The sequence below is a fragment of the Aspergillus welwitschiae genome, assembly GCF_003344945.1.
Source record: "Aspergillus welwitschiae strain CBS 139.54b unplaced genomic scaffold BDQ94scaffold_1, whole genome shotgun sequence".
NCBI lineage: Eukaryota > Fungi > Ascomycota > Eurotiomycetes > Eurotiales > Aspergillaceae > Aspergillus > Aspergillus welwitschiae.
Window position 1 is genome coordinate 370,299 of NW_020798695.1, and position 16,372 is coordinate 386,670.

General features: G+C 49.7%; 6 protein-coding genes across 6 annotated transcripts; 5 read left to right on the top strand and 1 right to left on the bottom strand.

The window, feature by feature from the left end:
• The first annotated feature begins 36 nt into the window (after window positions 1-36).
• Window positions 37-520, top strand: BDQ94DRAFT_132344 (uncharacterized protein). The gene has a single exon (XM_026764039.1). The coding sequence runs from the start codon at window positions 124-126 to the stop codon at window positions 433-435; it is 312 nt and encodes a 103-aa protein (XP_026632115.1). The 5' UTR covers window positions 37-123; the 3' UTR covers window positions 436-520.
• On the top strand, window positions 510-2,608 carry BDQ94DRAFT_132350 (cytochrome P450 55A3). The gene is made up of 5 exons (XM_026764040.1): window positions 510-888; window positions 953-1,239; window positions 1,310-1,416; window positions 1,472-2,093; window positions 2,144-2,608. The coding sequence occupies exons 2-5, from the start codon at window positions 1,009-1,011 to the stop codon at window positions 2,522-2,524; spliced, it is 1,341 nt and encodes a 446-aa protein (XP_026632116.1). The 5' UTR covers window positions 510-888; window positions 953-1,008; the 3' UTR covers window positions 2,525-2,608.
• Window positions 2,609-2,708: 100 nt separating this feature from the next.
• Window positions 2,709-6,509, top strand: BDQ94DRAFT_132357 (putative nitrate reductase). The gene is made up of 4 exons (XM_026764041.1): window positions 2,709-3,259; window positions 3,352-5,326; window positions 5,379-6,290; window positions 6,341-6,509. Exons 1-4 carry the CDS (start codon window positions 2,975-2,977, stop codon window positions 6,379-6,381), a joined length of 3,213 nt encoding a protein of 1,070 aa, XP_026632117.1. The 5' UTR covers window positions 2,709-2,974; the 3' UTR covers window positions 6,382-6,509.
• A 285-nt stretch (window positions 6,510-6,794) lies between these two features.
• On the top strand, window positions 6,795-7,468 carry BDQ94DRAFT_132360 (RING finger protein). Its single transcript, XM_026764042.1, has 2 exons — window positions 6,795-6,964; window positions 7,029-7,468. The coding sequence occupies exons 1-2, from the start codon at window positions 6,910-6,912 to the stop codon at window positions 7,322-7,324; spliced, it is 351 nt and encodes a 116-aa protein (XP_026632118.1). The 5' UTR covers window positions 6,795-6,909; the 3' UTR covers window positions 7,325-7,468.
• A 107-nt stretch (window positions 7,469-7,575) lies between these two features.
• BDQ94DRAFT_132362 (tRNA (34-2'-O)-methyltransferase regulator RTT10) lies at window positions 7,576-11,206 on the bottom strand. The gene is made up of 3 exons (XM_026764043.1): window positions 11,158-11,206; window positions 8,411-11,104; window positions 7,576-8,365 (listed from the first exon to the last, which is right to left on the bottom strand). Exons 1-3 carry the CDS (start codon window positions 11,173-11,175, stop codon window positions 7,646-7,648), a joined length of 3,432 nt encoding a protein of 1,143 aa, XP_026632119.1. The 5' UTR covers window positions 11,176-11,206; the 3' UTR covers window positions 7,576-7,645.
• Window positions 11,207-12,702: 1,496 nt separating this feature from the next.
• BDQ94DRAFT_132363 (Eisosome component PIL1/LSP1 family protein) lies at window positions 12,703-15,260 on the top strand. Its single transcript, XM_026764044.1, has 4 exons — window positions 12,703-13,495; window positions 13,646-13,779; window positions 13,841-14,024; window positions 14,083-15,260. The coding sequence occupies exons 1-4, from the start codon at window positions 13,378-13,380 to the stop codon at window positions 14,694-14,696; spliced, it is 1,050 nt and encodes a 349-aa protein (XP_026632120.1). The 5' UTR covers window positions 12,703-13,377; the 3' UTR covers window positions 14,697-15,260.
• The last annotated feature ends 1,112 nt before the right edge of the window (window positions 15,261-16,372 follow it).

A 16,372-nucleotide genomic window follows, 5' to 3' on the forward strand; every position in this document is an offset into this window, starting at 1 on the left:
GGGGGATCGAAGCTGCACATAATGTCTGTTTTATCGGTAGATACTTCAATACATGTGAGGCATCCCTCCAGAAACGTTCTGGTACCATCTACTATACAATGCTTCTGTGCTGGCATATAAACGATGCTCTGTGTTCTACTGTATGCTAAGAGGATATTGCCACATCTGCGTTCTCAGTGCCAGTTCACAATCGCCAATCAAGGCCCAGTCACCATCTGTTTCTTGATTTTGAGGATGACTTCTTCACAGAGTCGTGTTGAACAGGGATACATTCGAAAATACTGCAACAGACTGTTACAGATTAATGACTTCAGGCGGCTGTACGCCATCCGCAGCTGGGGTATTATGGTCTATGGCGGACTTCCAACAGCATCTGTACATAACGAGAATGCCGCGGCAATAGGCTTCGGACTCGACGCGAAGACAGCGACTTGAGTTTGCCCCCAGAAGGTTGACGGCATTTCTTAGCTGCTCGAATACGTCACATCCGGCATCACAATCACTTTGATACTGTATAAATGGAGCAAAGCTTCTGATACTATAACATCACCGTGCATGACTTTCGCCCTTATAATGCTGGTTTATTGCTGATGCATTTATGACAACCCATGTGCTACCATGGCCTCTGCCTTGATTTCTGGGGTTGCTTTTCAGTTTGAGTAGCCATGGTTCCTTGTTTCAACCATATTGCGTGTTATGACATTTGCTTTATCATCGTTCACGTATAATTTGTACTGACTGTTATTTGCCGGCCGTGTTTAGCACGGAAAAGACAGCCTCGCCGATTGGGACGTAATGTAATAGTGGTTTGCCCCTGTGAGATCATCGACTCCGCCTCGACTATTCTGGCTCCAGAAAGTATTGCTTATATAGATCTTGCGACTCTCTCTGAAAGCAACCAAGCGATTCTCAACCTCTGCACCATTACGAGAGCTGGAATATTCACACGTACCATTGTACAATCTTCCGAAATGTCCCAAGCCAACACTTCCGGTAAGCCTAGGCCCTATGGTGGTTATGCTGTCCCCCAAACCATCGCAAGCTTACAATTCCCCCGAAGACTTACCGATGTATCCCTTTGCTCGTCCTCCAAAATCATATGATCCGCCTGCTGAATTAGCAGAGCTTAGGCATCGGGGTCCCACTGAAAGGGTCCAGCTTTTCGATGGGAGACCAGCGTGGATCGTTACTAGGGACAAAGAGGTTCGTGAGATGTTGAGCAGTGATAAATTCTCCAATGTAAATGCTTTTCCATCCCTTCCCTGCTGCGTTAAGAATCATTGAACCTTCAGCCTAACCAGCTGAGCAGGACCGATACAATCGTGATGGATACCCCGAGATTCATAGTGGTACGAAGAAAGACGGGGTCAGGCCAACGTTCGTCCACATGGATGATCCGAAACACGCGAGGCACAGGTATGAAAGACGCTTCTCAGTGTCACGAATAATAACGGTCTAAGAACTATTCTAGAGCTATGACGGAGAGCTTTTTCACCCCGGAAGCGACTGAAGCAGTCAAACCACAGGTTCAGGAAGTCGTGGACTCGTTGATCGACTCGATCAAAGAACGAGGCTGTAACAATGGCCCTATCGACCTCGTCAAAGAGCTTGCCACAGTAGTTAACCCAAAGGTTATCTTACTGTCCATTCTGAAAGTCTCCGAAAAGGAGGCCAATGAGCTTATCCAGTCGAGCTCCGCGCTCGGAGGCACAAGCGGATCGGCGTCTGAGTCTGGCCATACAGACTTGCACGAATACATTAGCCAATTGATTGATGCGCGAATAGAGAAACCTGGCAGGCCACAGGATGACCTGCTTAGCAAGCTCGTGGTGGACGAGTATAGACAAGCGAACCTCGACCGAGACGACCTTATCAATCTTGTCTATATGATCTTCGTGGCTGGGAATTCGGCGATTCAAAGTTCCATTGTCCTGGGCGTTATTACTTTGCTTCAACACCAGGATCAGCTCGAGGAGCTCAAGGAGAATCCTGAATTAGCGGGGCGAGTTGTTGAGGAGATCTTGAGATATCATACTCCATCTGCTTTAAATAGCAGACGTGTCACAACAACTGATCTCACGCTTGGTGGGAAGGTAATGACCAGGACCCGTTATTCATTACTTGATCTTCTGACAGTTATTAGAAAATCAAATCGGGTTCCGGGGTCATCGGCTCCGTGCGATCCGCCAACCGCGATGAAAGGGTGTACCCAGATGCAGACAAGTTCAGCATCCACCGTCAAGTTGACCCGCATCAAAACCTGGCATTCGGGCATGGCCCGCATAAATGTCAGGGGCAGTGGCTCTCCCGGCTGGAGTTGCAGGCCATCTTCAGTAAGATAATTATTCCTGTTTTCTTGCTGTGCGTCGGCAATTGTGTTGTAAGGCTAAGTGGTGTTTTGCCTGCAACAGGCTCCCTATTCCGCAAGCTTCCGAACCTACGGCTGGCGATTGAGCCCTCTGAACTGGAATATACTTCGCCAACGCAAAATGTTGGGGTTCTACGACTTCCTGTGGTATTTTGATGGTGCCATGCCAGCTGGGTTATGTAATGGAATGGATATCATAGGCGAATAGTATCTCTAGGTAGTTAATATGATGTATGCTTCTGCGCGGTGCAATCCTAGGTTCAATATTGGCCAGTGGGGAAAAGAAACCTGATTTAAAGTTTTGAAATTGACCAAGTCACCGAGGGCTTTTCGCCATCAGGGGGCTAATGTCATAGGTGTTTGTGCGTCATATCTTCCACCGAGGATATCACAGATCTCCGCGGAGATGTTATTGTATCGAATCATTCTTGAATCACAAGGCCTCAGCACGGTAGGACCCAAACATTGACCAAAGCTGAAAGCCATGTTTCGACCCTTTTGCATAAACCTCCCTCGTTTGCCTCGAAGGCCCAGCAATTGCAGCTGGAGTTTATCGGGTACCAAACCAAGTAATAGTGTTGCCGCTTTTGAAGCAGCAGTGAGACCATGCCCGGCAATACGCAAGTTTACCAAGTGGCCCAGCACCCCGGCTCATCACGGGCGGAGATCGAGAATGAACCGGACTGGGAGCTTCATTCTCGTGAACACCGACTGGGTTATCGTAACGCCAGCGGCAGATATGCAGGGATAACCCACATTGGCGATGAACTGGCGGAAAACCCGGAGGAGGTTCGGGAGGCTCGCGAGCAGATCGGCGACCTCAAACGAAAAGTCGAGAAGGGGAAGCTTGTCAATTTTCGTGATCTGATCGAGGACCAGAAAAATAGGGAGGTATGTGTGTTTCTTGTATGAAAAAATAGCAAGCGCCATTGAGCGAGCTGCATTCTTGATAGTGTCATGTTATACTAAGGGCTAATGCGTAGGCATTTCATCTTCGGCATCCCGAGAAACGACCTTTCGGATGGCGATATGTGCCCGAATATACTGAGGAATGGGTTAAATTGGGCCAGGAGTGGCCGACGAATGTTCGTCGGAGGCAGGAAGAAGAAGAAAGTCCGAGGGAAGAGCAACAGAAGACGGAGCAGGAGGGGAGAAAGGACGACGAGGACAAACAAGTGAATCAAGAGGAGCAGCATGACGAAGGAAAAAATGAAGAAAAAGATACTCAGAAACCGACGCCGGAGCAGGAGACTGAAAAGCCAGTGGCCGATAGGGACGAAAGCGAAGAGAAATCCGAAAACGAACTTAGCCTAGAGGAGATCTCACTCCTCCGAGCAGTCCGGCACGAGGAGGCGGTTATAAAAAACCTAAAGCAGAATAACGGGCAAGGAAGATCATCAGCGCCCGAGAACCCGTATATCACCATTGACGAAGCAGATCAGTTTACTGCGGATAACTGGGTGCCTCGATCTCCTGACCTCGTCCGGCTGACTGGAAAGCTGCCACTGAACGCCGAGCCGCAACTGTCAAAGCTCTTTAACGCCGGTCTCATAACCCCAAATGAGCTGCATTATGTGCGGAACCACGGCCCAGTGCCAAAATTGGTCTGGGAATTTCATGAAATCGACATAGAAGGCGGCCGGGTGAAGCTTGGCATGGATGAGTTGACGAAGAACTTCAAAGCTATCAATATCCCCATCCTTCTGGCCTGTGATAACACTCGGCGGAAAGAATTGAACATGATCAAGCGTACAACAGGGTTCAACTGGGGCCCTGGGGGGGTGAGCTGTGCCTACTGGAAAGGCCCACTGCTCCGGGATGTTCTCCTCGCTGCTGGGGTGCCCGAGCGAATGCCTGACCAGGATAATCAACGGTATTGGATTCATTTTGAAGGAGCCGATGAGCCAAACGAAGCAGAATATGCTACATCCATTCCATTCGACCATGTCATGGACCCTAGAAATGATGTGATTCTTGCATATGAAATGAATGATCGTCCCCTGCCACCTGACCATGGGTATCCAGTCCGCGTTATGATCCCAGGTTATGTAGGAGGACGCTGTGTGAAATGGCTGAGCAAGATCTGGACTAGTAATAAAGAAAACAACTCATACTATCATCTCCACGACAACCGGATGTTGCCTAGTTCTGTCACTGATACAGAAAGCCAACTCGCCAAGTTGTTTTTCACTCACCCGGATACTGCCTGCTATGAACAGACCCTTAACTCAGTTATTGCTAGGCCCGCTCAAGGGGAGAAGATCTCAGTAAGTGATGCTCGGAAAGGGAAGACGTACCGCATTGCAGGATTCGCCTACAGCGGCAGTGGCCATCCGGTCCGTCGAGTTGAGATATCTCTAAATAATGGTAAGAGCTGGCTCTACTGCATCCGCGAATTCCCCGACCGTCCTATACGTCACGGTAATAAATTCTGGGCTTGGGTACATTGGCACGTTGATGTCGAAATCCTCCAGCTAGCACAAGCGGAGAGCATCACCGTTGCATGCGTCGATGGGGCGCATAATACACAGCCGGAGCAGCCGCGGTGGAATATTTCAGGAACTTTGAATAGCTGCCGCTATGTGGTAAAGCCGGAATTGATTTATGATGACGGCGATAATCAATCAGGCGCAGCATCCCTTCTATTCCGTCACCCTGTGGAGCCAGGCACAGGGGAAGGGGGCTGGATGAAGCCCAGTGTTGATGTGCAGGTACAGGCAGCCAAACAGAGCGTGGCTGCCCCGCAAAAGCAGTTTACGCGGGAGGAAATCGAAAAGCACCACAGTGAAGATGATTGCTGGATCGTCGTAGACGGCAAAGTTTATGACGCAACGGGGGTTTTGTCCTGGCATCCAGGCGGGAAAGCACCCATCCTTGCACATGCAGGCAAAGTTCACTATGAGACCACTGAAGAGTATGCAAGCATACATGATGACTACGCTGCAGAGAAGCTCCAAGGTAAGACCTTTATACAGTGGTTTCTGGAGGCCAGTGACTAATATAACTATAGAGTGCATTCTGGGCGTGGTGACAGAAAAGGCGATGAAGTACATCGAGAAGAATGCAGAGCAAGCCAAGAAGGAAAAACAGCAAACTGCGCAGCCTAATGATCAGGCACTGCAGAGACATCGGTGGATCCCTGTCAAATTGCTCGACCGCAAAGCCATCAGCAGAGACACCCACGAATATACGTTTAAGTTGCCCGAGGGGAAACCTACTCTAGGCATTGGTGCTTGCCAGCACATCGAAGTAGCCTTTCACATGAAGGACCGAATGCTCATACGACCATATACGCCAACTCAGCCGCTTCTCCCTCCCGCATCGTCGTCTTCAAACGGCTACCAGGAAAACGGAAAGTCTCATTTCGTTAGTCAAGTTCGAGACGGCAAGGGGGCTTTCACATTGACCATCAAGACTTATTTCCCCAATGATGACCAACCAGGAGGTGCGATGTCGAACGTTTTAGACTGTCTACCGTTGGGAGAAGAGGTTGACATCCGAGGTCCGACGGGGGATCTTGTTTATGAAGGATACGGCAACTTCACCATCGCAGGAGAGAAGAAAAAATTCAAACGGGTATCGCTAGTGATTGGAGGCAGTGGCATCACCCCAGCATATGCCCTGATAGCCCGTATACTTCTCACAGACGGAGACAAGACCAAGATTCGCGTCATCGATGCGAACAAGACAACAAGCGATATTCTCTTACGCGACCAACTGGATAAATTCGTAAAAGACAGTGCCAGCCAGCTGGAGATAACTCACGTTATCTCAAAACCAGACGAAAATTGGCATGGACTTTCAGGACACGTCAACGAGAGTATCCTTCGGGAGCACATCTTTGAACCTTCTGATGAAAATGTGGCCATTCTGTGCGGTCCCCCGACGATGATTGGAAAGGCAGTGTTGCCTGCCCTTGATGGTAATTCCCGTCTTTCTTTGGCACCTAAATGCTTTACTGACAAGTGACAGATTGGGGATATGTGCGCGACGAGAATGTGTTTGGCCTCTGAAAGTTTTAACTACTGGACCGCAACAAGCGGTGGATATTCCTGATACCGGCTCTAGAGACAAGAGCCAAGTTAATTAAGGAAGAACGTATATATACGATATAATCAAAGTCAATCACCACAGAGGGGTAAATCTGCCTTTTCGCCGTTGCTACCATGTGGTTTTAATCGCCTTTAGATCAGTACGAAGCTTATCGTAGCCTTCTTTTCTTCCCGTTCTGGTCGTCATTGACAATGTTATGTCTCAATAAACCTTTCGGCGAACATAACTGATACGGCTTCCGTACAAAATTTTTCTATGGGCACATTGAGGGAAAACATACAGGCAGTGAAGAGAGCCAGACCAGGCGGCAAGAATGGGAACCTTATTATGGGTTGACGGCCTGTTGTCTGATCGGTGACGCCAAGTATAAATCCCTCGCACCACGCCAGCAGTCAATGCAAACGATCTGCATCCGCTTCTATTATTTAACGACATCATTCCTATCAACCTAACAATAGATTGGGCGTTGAAGCAAGCGATATCTAGACATGGCCGCAGCGAATGGAGCCCACCATGAGGAATCAATGCACCCTGCAATAACTTGTATCTCCCACACCATCCTTCTCCCTAACTTACCTATCACCCGTCATTGTCTGACTAAACCCAGTTCCCCTCCCCGAAACGTGTCTCTTCTGCTTCGAAGACCTCGGGCCAGATACTCCGTATCGCCAACTAGTATGTGGTCATTATTTCCACTCGCCCTGCATAGCCATCTGGGTAAATCGCGCCAGCGTAACCAGCAAAAGTAACAGCTGCCCTTTATGTCGGCAGATCCTAGGGCCTAAACCCTGGTCACGAGGCGAATACAGGGCTACGCATCTGGAGAGCCCGCGGCAACTCAGAATATCGTCCTTGTGGAGGGACTGGTGGAGTCCACGGACGAGAAAGTCGCCGACTCGATGAACATGATAAGGTCTGTGACACCGCGGAAGAAGTTTCATTTCTTAGCGACGGCTGGATTTTAAGCCTTCTTTCCGCTTACCTATTCGGTCTTTGAACTGCTCTTGTACAAATAGTAGTGAAAATATACTGAAGGCACGTTATCAGTCGTGTCTACGCATTTCGAGCATGTAGTTGCCTCGTTAGGCTGCTTAGAACTTATTCTGGACGTGCTCAAATCTACTCGGTGAGTAAAAAGCAGCGAAGGATGAGCACTGGAATAGAAAGGGTAGGCTATCGACCCTCCTGGAAAATCAAGTATGTATGCAAATCATCCTAACGTAGCTACAACTGCAACCGCAACATCTCCATGCCAGTACCACACACCACCAAGTGGCTCCCCGATGCGTCGTGGAGGATATCCAACGACGAAATGTCCGCCACAGAACTGTATCGCTCCGCTGCCTTGCTGATCTGGATCCGCTCCGGCCCGGTCATCTTCATGTCGATGTCGATCCACCAAATCTTGACTTGGTGGTCGTTACCGGAAGATGCGACGGCGAATCGGGCAGTCCCGTCGCTGGGGTTCACGTGCTGCGTGAGGATCTTCGTCGTCGTTATGCAGGCTGCATGGGCGTCGGGGACTGCGATGGTACATGTAGCCTCGCCGTTCTCGATGCCCGTGTCCAGAAGAGTGACTGTCATCGAGTTGTCGTCGCCAGCTGCGACAATCAAGGACAAGGTGTCTGATAGATCGGCCAGCTCAAGGCTCTTGATGCTGTTCCAGTGGATCTGGTAGCGATTCTCGCAAGAAATGGTTGATGGGTTGATGGATGCTCCGTGAATGGTCTGCTTCAAGCGCAGAGGTGATGTTATCGTGTAGAAGGGCTCCAGGACAGAGGTCAGGTCCCATAGTGTAAAGTAGCCGTCTGTGGAGGCCGTGATCAGGCTGAGTGACGAGCCCTTGAGCATGAAGTTTGCTTGCGTCAGGCAGTTGCTCATGTAGGTGCCGTTCGCCAGCAAGGTAAAACTGCCTCCTTCGGCCGACGAGGTGTAATGGAAGATCTACACAGTTAGCAGGGACCCAAGAGGATTGCGTGGGCTGCTTACCTTGATGGTAGAGTTGGAATAAGTCAGACAGATTAGGAATGATGCCTCTGCCTGCTCTCCCTCCACCTCCAATACGTCGAAGCTCGTTGTCCGAAGATCCGAGTTGGGATCGCTCTTTGGACATTCTCCATCCAATGTTGTCCCAAGTCCAAACTGAGGGATAGAGTGTGTCCGCCAAACGAAGAACTGCTCGTAACCACCGCTTGTGAAGAGGAACCGTCCGTCCGTGGACCACCCCACACTCTGAAGACCTGTGTGGTGCTCTCGCAGGAGCCGTAGACATTTGAACGCGCCCCAGCGGTTCTCGGACTGTGTATCGCGGGGTGTAAAGATACGCACATTTGTATCTTCCGAACCCGTCGCGAACAATGGACCCAGTCCACCCTGCTGAGTCGCACACATGGCCTTCACCTCTCTTCCGTGGCTGCCGGAACGCAAGGTCCGGCTGGCGTCCGGCTGTATCTCCATGCCACTAAAACCAGATTGGATCCATAGGAGCGACCCAGCCCAAGCTTTTGTGTTGTTAGGTTGGAAAGCCCAGGCGCGTCTGCCGCCGTTACACTTGTGTCTAGCGACCTCTGTCTGCGCAGATTCATTCCAAAGCACAAAGTCCATGGGTTGGAATCCGTAGATCATAAGATCTTGAGATACCTTATCAATATAAGCTCCCTGGATTTCGCAGTTGAAAGCCAAAGAGGCCAGATGCAAAGTTTGGAGAGAGATGGAAGGCTCCGGGCCCTCCGAGATAACCAACCTGTGCACGCCATAGGTTCCACTCCGTCCACAGGTCAGAAAGTACGGATGCAGCTGTTCTTCCTCACCGTATAGCGACGAGAATGACGTGATGTAACTGAGTCCTTCACGACCATGTAGCTTGCTTGGGGGCATGACAGGTTCGATACTCTCGGTCTTTGCCACCCTATACAGAGCGAAGTTGCCAGTGAGGGAGCCCAGTGCCAGGTACTGCTTACCACATACTAGGGATGCAGATGCCATTCCGAAGCCGTACGGGAGATTTATAGTGATTTTGTCCACGGACGGTTCATCACCTGACAACGATACCATGAAAAGCTCTGCTGTCTCGGAGTTTGGATAAGACACCGTGAATACCAGGTTTGCTTCTGATCCTGAAATCTGCTTGTAGTCGAGGAGGATCAAAATCAAAGGTCTTTGGCCGACTTCGACAAGCCTTATGAGGGACTTGACATTATTATTGTAAAGCCGAATCAAACCTCTTGCGTTACCCACAAGGGCAATGCCTTCCTGCGGCAGGCTGCCAACAACAGAATAAGACCGCAGGTCATCTTCGACGAAGATTGTTTCCTTGAAGATATGCTGGTTAGAGAATTTTTGGCCCTTGATATGGCCAACCTGAACTTCGCCACGGGCCGTCACAGCAACAAACTCGTTCTGCGAGACAAAGTCAAAGCCTTTGATAGACGTCTCCACATGGGGTTCTTGGTTTTGAGTATCAACTGTCATCGTGATGCGATTGTGTAAGTTGGGTAGAACCAGAGATCCCTTCTCATCTGCCTTGATGGTAAAGTTCTTCACGGCTCCATCAGCGCCGCCGGTATAGATTACCGCCTCCGTATCAGTGCTGCGCACCTCCAAGGACCAGACATGCTTTCCAGTATGTTTGCGGATGGAAATGCCCTCAGTCAGCTTGAACTGAGGCGTCTGCGTCGACGGGTCCCAAGTGAGATCCCACAGTATACATGTCGCATCTTCGCCACGGGATATGAGATTCACTTTGCCCAAGCCCTCTCCCACAGTGAGGAAGTTGACGCCCCAGATTCGAGCCAGATGCCCAAAAGCACTGGCAATAGTCTTCTCAGAACCGACCTCGTTGTCGTGAGCTACAGCACCGAAGCCAGTGCTCCGGAGCTCGAAGCCATCGGTCGAGTATGCCGGCGCATCGTGGCGAGACGTACGCTCGCAATCAGATATGTCCCAGATTCTGATCGTTCTATCATCACTACAACTAGCCAGTAGTCGTCCGCTCTGATTGCCGCGCAAAGAAGCAATGGAGGGAGATATCCGGACCCCAAAGATTGACCCTTCATGGCCCGTAAAGAAGTGATGAATCGAGCCGACTGCTCCTCCAGACTCATTCAGATAGGAAGACCAGACTATGATCTCGCCAAAAACAGTTCCTGCGGCGATCAGGATGTGAGATTCCGAGAGGGCGACAATATCTGCAGAGTAAAGAATTGTGTTGACGCCAGTGACAAGCGGTTTTATGTGAACAGCCTTTTCATGTTTTGACCTGTCTCCATCTACGATGTGCAGACCAAGAACGGCATTGTGCGCCGTCAATACGTATGCGGTCGTGGACTCTTCATGGCTAGACGCACAACCAGCCAGAATCCAATCCGGTCCCTGATATTCAGCGCTTGCAGCGACAAGACTCGCACTGGACTCCTGAGCAGAGAAGAACAAGTCAAAAGCTCTCACAGACTGTCCTCCCCAGGCGATGAACCGGGCATGTGAGGGTCCGGCAACTTGCTCTTGTTGGCTGAGAGCAACGAACCCGTGCACATGGTTTCGCTTGAAAGCCTTCAGCTCTGCGAGCAGATCTCCGCTCCCTTCGTCAATGAGTCGGATATAAGTGCCTTGGGCTTGAAGTAGAAGCTTGACATCCCTCAACTCAAGCGCTTTGAGCGCCGTTACGGGGACGCAAGTGTCGATGTGCTGGAGACGGTCAGCAATGCTGAGTGTAATTGATATCTGGTACTACCACTGACCTCAAGGGAGGGATGCATTCTTCGAGGCACATTATCTACAAATGGTGGCTTCCCCCGCATGGTGATCATCGTTCAAAATTCCAGAATTTCCATCCACAGTAAATATGCTTACGTAATGGGATGGTGGGATGTTGATATGGCACGTGACACAGCATGCCAGAATCTGAGCGCGTGTATTCGGATACGGATTTGCATTTGCTAGTGATCATACGCCACAGACAAGCCATATTCCATTAACAGGGAACTCAGTCAATGGAGGATACTCGTATGGCATCTGTTTGAAATTGATTCCGAAGATGTTTATAACCTCACCCCTTGTCAACACTACAATGTATGCAATCCATGGCTCAACATGATTTAGATCGATCGTCACTCTTTGGATGGATTTTTTTTGCTTGTACTATCTCTGGCTGCCAATTACTGTACGTTTTCAAGAGTGAGGGTTAAGTATCTGGACGAGACTGCATTATTCCTGCCGAATACTACTACGCATCTTGTGTGACAGGATAGAAAACAAGGAGAAATAACAGTCAAGATGGGTAAGGTCAGCGCTCATTGTTGCCGTGTGGGAAAGATCACACCGAACAAAGAAACAAGGGCAGTAGTAGCCGTGCAAAGGGAGAGTTTTGTACAAAAGTAGCTGCGGTGCCGGGTAAGTGGGAACGGCTAGGAAGACCAGCCTAACAAAATGCGGTCCATGCTGAGACAGCAGGTGGACTCCACAGGCTTATATTCAAGCTTGAAAAGATTAGGAGACTTAACTTCACCACTGGGAAAGCAGGTTGACCGAGGACCTGTGGGGCAGAGTTGATGAGGGTGCAACTCCTGGTGACGATATGACTTCGTGATCCAGAGGGTTAAAGGAGTACAAAACCTAGCGTAGGCTACTGCCGAATCCCATCTGGAAGGGGTATAAGTGCCTGTGCCACACGAGCTTGATAGTTATAGGCGAAAGGAAGGAAAAACTCTGCATAACATCATGTGTTGACGGGAGATGAACAAGGCCACCCCACCGTTCGTCATGATGTTGCAGAATCACTAAGCAAGTGCCGCTGGACCCGAGTTCCAGGAGTTCTGGTCCTGGACGATCCGAATGCGGAGACGGTCGATCACCTAGGCGATGGGCACTATCTGGGCCTACTATCTGTACGTTTATATGAGACTAAATTATAGTCCCGCAGCGGTCTGGACTATCGCCTTGATTATCTCGATCGTGTGTCTCGAAAAGGGGGATTCAGGTGGAATTGCTCGAGCCACCCACCGGAGAAGCTCTGTAGAGGACATCTACCTGGAATAAGAAAGAAATCAATTAGATTGAATCATTGCGGGCATGAGACAAACGAAAAACCCAGCTAGCAAGCCACAAAACAGACACCAACACCTTATGAGAATAGCTCAAACTCTGTATGACATTGACGAGTTGGCCAAACTTTCGCTTCATCTGTGGACTGATCGAGGGACCAGGAATCGATGACATCAGCTTTTTTTGGGCGGATTCTTTGGGTTGTGATGACGTCGCGGGTCCCGGGGAAACCAGAGAAATATGGTTATATATGAAGCTTGCAGTGAGAGAGTAGATCCCAGTTCCCCTGCGAATCCCCTTATTTATTCCCTATAGGCTGTTCCTCCGGTTCCTCTGGATTGAAGTTAATTGCAGAAGGAAATTTGCCAATCGCCTTGCGTTGCTCGTGATCAACCCCAATTCCTGCCTGATTTCACCTTGTAATACTGGAGCCTCTCAATCGGGTTTAGTGCTGGTCTAGTCTCGACGTCACGAACGAGACTCTAGAGTTGCAACCAAAGCATTTCATTTCCAGCCCAACTCGCTCCACTCTCCCTCCCCAGCCTTCAAAGGGGAAAAAGTACCCAAAAGCCCACTCCTTTCCCACCCCGGCTCAAGTGAAGGAAATTCGAAAGTGTCATTGATCCATCTACTTCATCGGCTCTCAAGCGTGGTTCCTTACCTTCATCACCACTCACCCACCTTTCCACTGCGGACCATCTCGTGTCTCGATCTCGGACCCGTTGCATTGCCCACCCTCTCGCCTTGATTCCTCTTCCGTCGCATCCCGTTGCGCCCTCTGACACACGTCACTCCTGCGCAAAGAAATCTCTTGAAAGCTACCGCCTCGTCCGATTCGCAGCCAATCTCGGCGGCTTTCTTCTCTATTCCTTCGTTTCATCCCTTGTGTCTAACATTTCGCACTCGGACAATTCGCCATGCATCGCACCTATTCTATGCGCCAGTCGCGCCTGCCGACGGCCTCGCAGATTGAGAATCCTCCTCCGCCATTGTCTTCCACCAAGACAAACAGAATCTTTGGAAAGGGCGGTTTTGGTGAGTCGTCTCCTGGAATGGTTGGGTCTTTGTTCTGGATGGAGGCCAATGGCTCTGGTCACTCCCCTATGCTAGGGGTCTGGACAACTGCTATTTGCTGAGAACAGACTGAGCCTTGTATGGTGACTATACTGACATTTATCAATCCAGGCCATGCCTTGCGCAAGAACACGGCTGGCGCCTTCGGGCCTGACCTCGCCAGAAAACTCTCCCAATTGGTGAAGATGGAGAAGAACGTCATGCGCAGCATGGAGATGGTCTCTAGGGAGCGTATGGAAACTGCTGTATGTTCGCGTACTGGCTTCTACTTGTGAAGTACGACAACTAATTCATGGTGCTTGGCAGCAACAACTCTCCATCTGGGGTGAAAACTGCGACGAAGATGTTTCCGATGTCACCGACAAGCTGGGCGTCTTGCTCTACGAGATTGGCGAATTGGAAGATCTCTTCGTCGACCGCTATGACCAGTACCGTGTCACCATCAAGAGCATCCGCAACATTGAGGCTTCTGTTCAGCCCAGCCGCGACCGTATGTGCTCTCTGTTCCAAGCTACCGAATTTTAATACTAACATGCATACGCTTATAGGCAAGCAGAAGATCACCGATGAGATTGCTAAGCTCAAGTACAAGGACCCCAACTCTCCCCGCATCGTCGTTCTGGAGCAAGAGCTTGTCCGTGCCGAGGCCGAATCCCTCGTGGCTGAAGCCCAGCTCTCCAACATCACTCGTGAGAAGCTCAAGGCAGCCTTCCAGTACCAGTTCGATGCGCTCAGGGAGCATTGCGAGAAGGTGGCCCTCATCGCTGGTTACGGCAAGCACCTCTTGGACCTGGTTGATGACACGCCGGTTACTCCCGGCGAAACTCGCCATGCCTATGATGGATATGACGCCAGCAAAGCTATCATCCAAGACTGTGAGGAAGCCCTTGCCAACTGGGTTACCTCCAAGGCATCGGTCAAGCCCACTCTCTCGCAGCGCTCGCGCACCCTGTCCCAGCGTCACCGTGAGACCCTCAAGGGCCGTGAAGGCGTCGATCTTTCCGGACAGGACCAGCCCATGGGCCGTGACTCTTGGGTACCCGCGGATCAGCATGCGACCTACCAGCACGAGGTAGAGGACGGTGAGGAAGTGGCCAGCACCGTGGATGGAGAGTCGCGGGGTCGAGAAGAGGAGCGGGAGCCCGTCACGGTGTCTGTTTAAAATAGGATGAGAAAGTGGTGAAGACCAGTTTACCTTGGTGGATCATGTACGCTCTTTGAGACCGCCAGAGTACTGATCGATTCTCTCATCTTTGTCTCTATATTTGCGGTTTGAGATTCCCGCTTGTTATGTTGTTGTTCTTCCTTGATGCCTTTTGTGTTTCTTTACCCCTAACGAGTTTCCTGTTACCTTACGATTAATTCAACCCCTGACGACGCATGTCCCGACCCTAATATCGAGACATTCTCCTGTTGGTGAAGGAATTGGAATCCTACACGAGCGGTGAAAAATGTTCGCGATCCAAGGAGACATAGCCGGGTCAAAGGGGAACTTACTCTATTGTCGAACTGATTAATGTATTACTATACCACCTGCGAGGAGGATGGGGACAGAAAGAAGGGGAGAGAAGGAGAGAGAGAGAGTATCTATAGTTGATGCATTCCTTGAGTTCGTCTCGTGCTCGTGGTTTGAATCCGTGTGTTTTGGGATAGGAGTAGGTACTTAATGAACTTGTTAATGAGCTGTGCAATGGCCTGCATTCGATCCAATTCTATTAAACAAGTCCCACAACAGCTGAAGTCACATTCGTTAGTTCACCCTACAAAGTAGCTACTACTAGTAGTATGTTTACAGCCTGGGTTTGGTTTGCTATTTACTCATACTTACTACTAAAGCAACATACAAAGCACAAATCAGAATGAAAAACCCCCCACCCACCCCACGTCCAATACGATCTAGCCAAACAATCGTGACCATCTCTCTATATCACGCCATTCCATCGTAACTAAATAAATGTTTCAACTAACTAAGTACATGCGAAAATAGCAGGAAGAATGGCTCCGATAGGCTAGCCCATCTTTTTAGTACTAAGTACTTTTTACTAAAGTTACGTTTCTAATATGATCGATCTTAGTGATGGTATTTCCCCAAGGATATAATAGTCAGATGATAAGTTTAATACGAATGGACGGCTAAATAGCAGTATCAGTTGCATGAAGCCTAAGTGTCTAAATTATGTATGCACACTAAAGAAGAATCAATCAGTTAAAGGAATCATCATGAAAGAGTCTACTTTTGTAAAAACGTTGCGGAGGTACTATCAGCCGGGCTTGGATGGCTGCCTGCTAGTTTGCTTCTTTCCTCAGGCAGTCATTTACTACTTACAGTAAGTAATTAGAGGGTGATGTCACGGGCGGAAGAAATGGCGGTCGGGAGCGGGTGGTCGGTCGGTCGGGGCCACCCAAGGCGGATTCCCCGGATTGATGTTGGGCGCCATGTGACCCTTGTCTTTCTTTGCCTTATGGAGATTATTACTCCGTAGTACTACCTGCTTATGGACGGTGGCTGAATGGTTAAGGGCACCTCATCCAGGGTTCTCGGACTACTGATATAAGTGATATTTCGCTGCTTGATAGGAAATAAGCCGTGCAGTTCATTCTGGCACTTGGGCTCGGCTGAGGCCCGTTCGGCATATAGTAGATAGATGATAATAGTAGTATGAGTCTGAAACACCGTATACAAGAGTCGAGTCTTCGAGACCACTGTTGCACTTGGGCTGGTCAATGCGTTCAACAGCAACAACACCAACACCAACAGAAAACACAAGAGATGAACAAGTAACCCTTCCCAGTACTCCGATTGCGAGGCACGTATGTATATATATAAGGGGTTCAGAG

Excerpts from the sequence above, each read along its gene's own strand:
- BDQ94DRAFT_132344 (XM_026764039.1), top strand. The coding sequence starts at position 124 with ATGCTCTGTGTTCTACTGTATGCTAAGAGGATATTGCCACATCTGCGT.
- BDQ94DRAFT_132350 (XM_026764040.1), top strand. The coding sequence starts at position 1,009 with ATGGTGGTTATGCTGTCCCCCAAACCATCGCAAGCTTACAATTCCCCC. Across the intron at positions 1,240-1,309 it reads GCAGTGATAAATTCTCCAAT|GACCGATACAATCGTGATGG; the intron begins GTAAATGCTTTT and ends CCAGCTGAGCAG. Across the intron at positions 1,417-1,471 it reads CCGAAACACGCGAGGCACAG|AGCTATGACGGAGAGCTTTT; the intron begins GTATGAAAGACG and ends GAACTATTCTAG.
- BDQ94DRAFT_132357 (XM_026764041.1), top strand. The coding sequence starts at position 2,975 with ATGCCCGGCAATACGCAAGTTTACCAAGTGGCCCAGCACCCCGGCTCA. Across the intron at positions 5,327-5,378 it reads CGCTGCAGAGAAGCTCCAAG|AGTGCATTCTGGGCGTGGTG; the intron begins GTAAGACCTTTA and ends ATATAACTATAG. Across the intron at positions 6,291-6,340 it reads AGTGTTGCCTGCCCTTGATG|ATTGGGGATATGTGCGCGAC; the intron begins GTAATTCCCGTC and ends GACAAGTGACAG.
- BDQ94DRAFT_132360 (XM_026764042.1), top strand. The coding sequence starts at position 6,910 with ATGGCCGCAGCGAATGGAGCCCACCATGAGGAATCAATGCACCCTGCA. Across the intron at positions 6,965-7,028 it reads AATGCACCCTGCAATAACTT|TTCCCCTCCCCGAAACGTGT; the intron begins GTATCTCCCACA and ends GACTAAACCCAG.
- BDQ94DRAFT_132362 (XM_026764043.1), bottom strand. Across the intron at positions 8,366-8,410 it reads ATTCCAACTCTACCATCAAG|ATCTTCCATTACACCTCGTC; the intron begins GTAAGCAGCCCA and ends CTAACTGTGTAG.
- BDQ94DRAFT_132363 (XM_026764044.1), top strand. The coding sequence starts at position 13,378 with ATGCATCGCACCTATTCTATGCGCCAGTCGCGCCTGCCGACGGCCTCG. Across the intron at positions 13,496-13,645 it reads CTTTGGAAAGGGCGGTTTTG|GCCATGCCTTGCGCAAGAAC; the intron begins GTGAGTCGTCTC and ends TTATCAATCCAG. Across the intron at positions 13,780-13,840 it reads GGGAGCGTATGGAAACTGCT|CAACAACTCTCCATCTGGGG; the intron begins GTATGTTCGCGT and ends GGTGCTTGGCAG.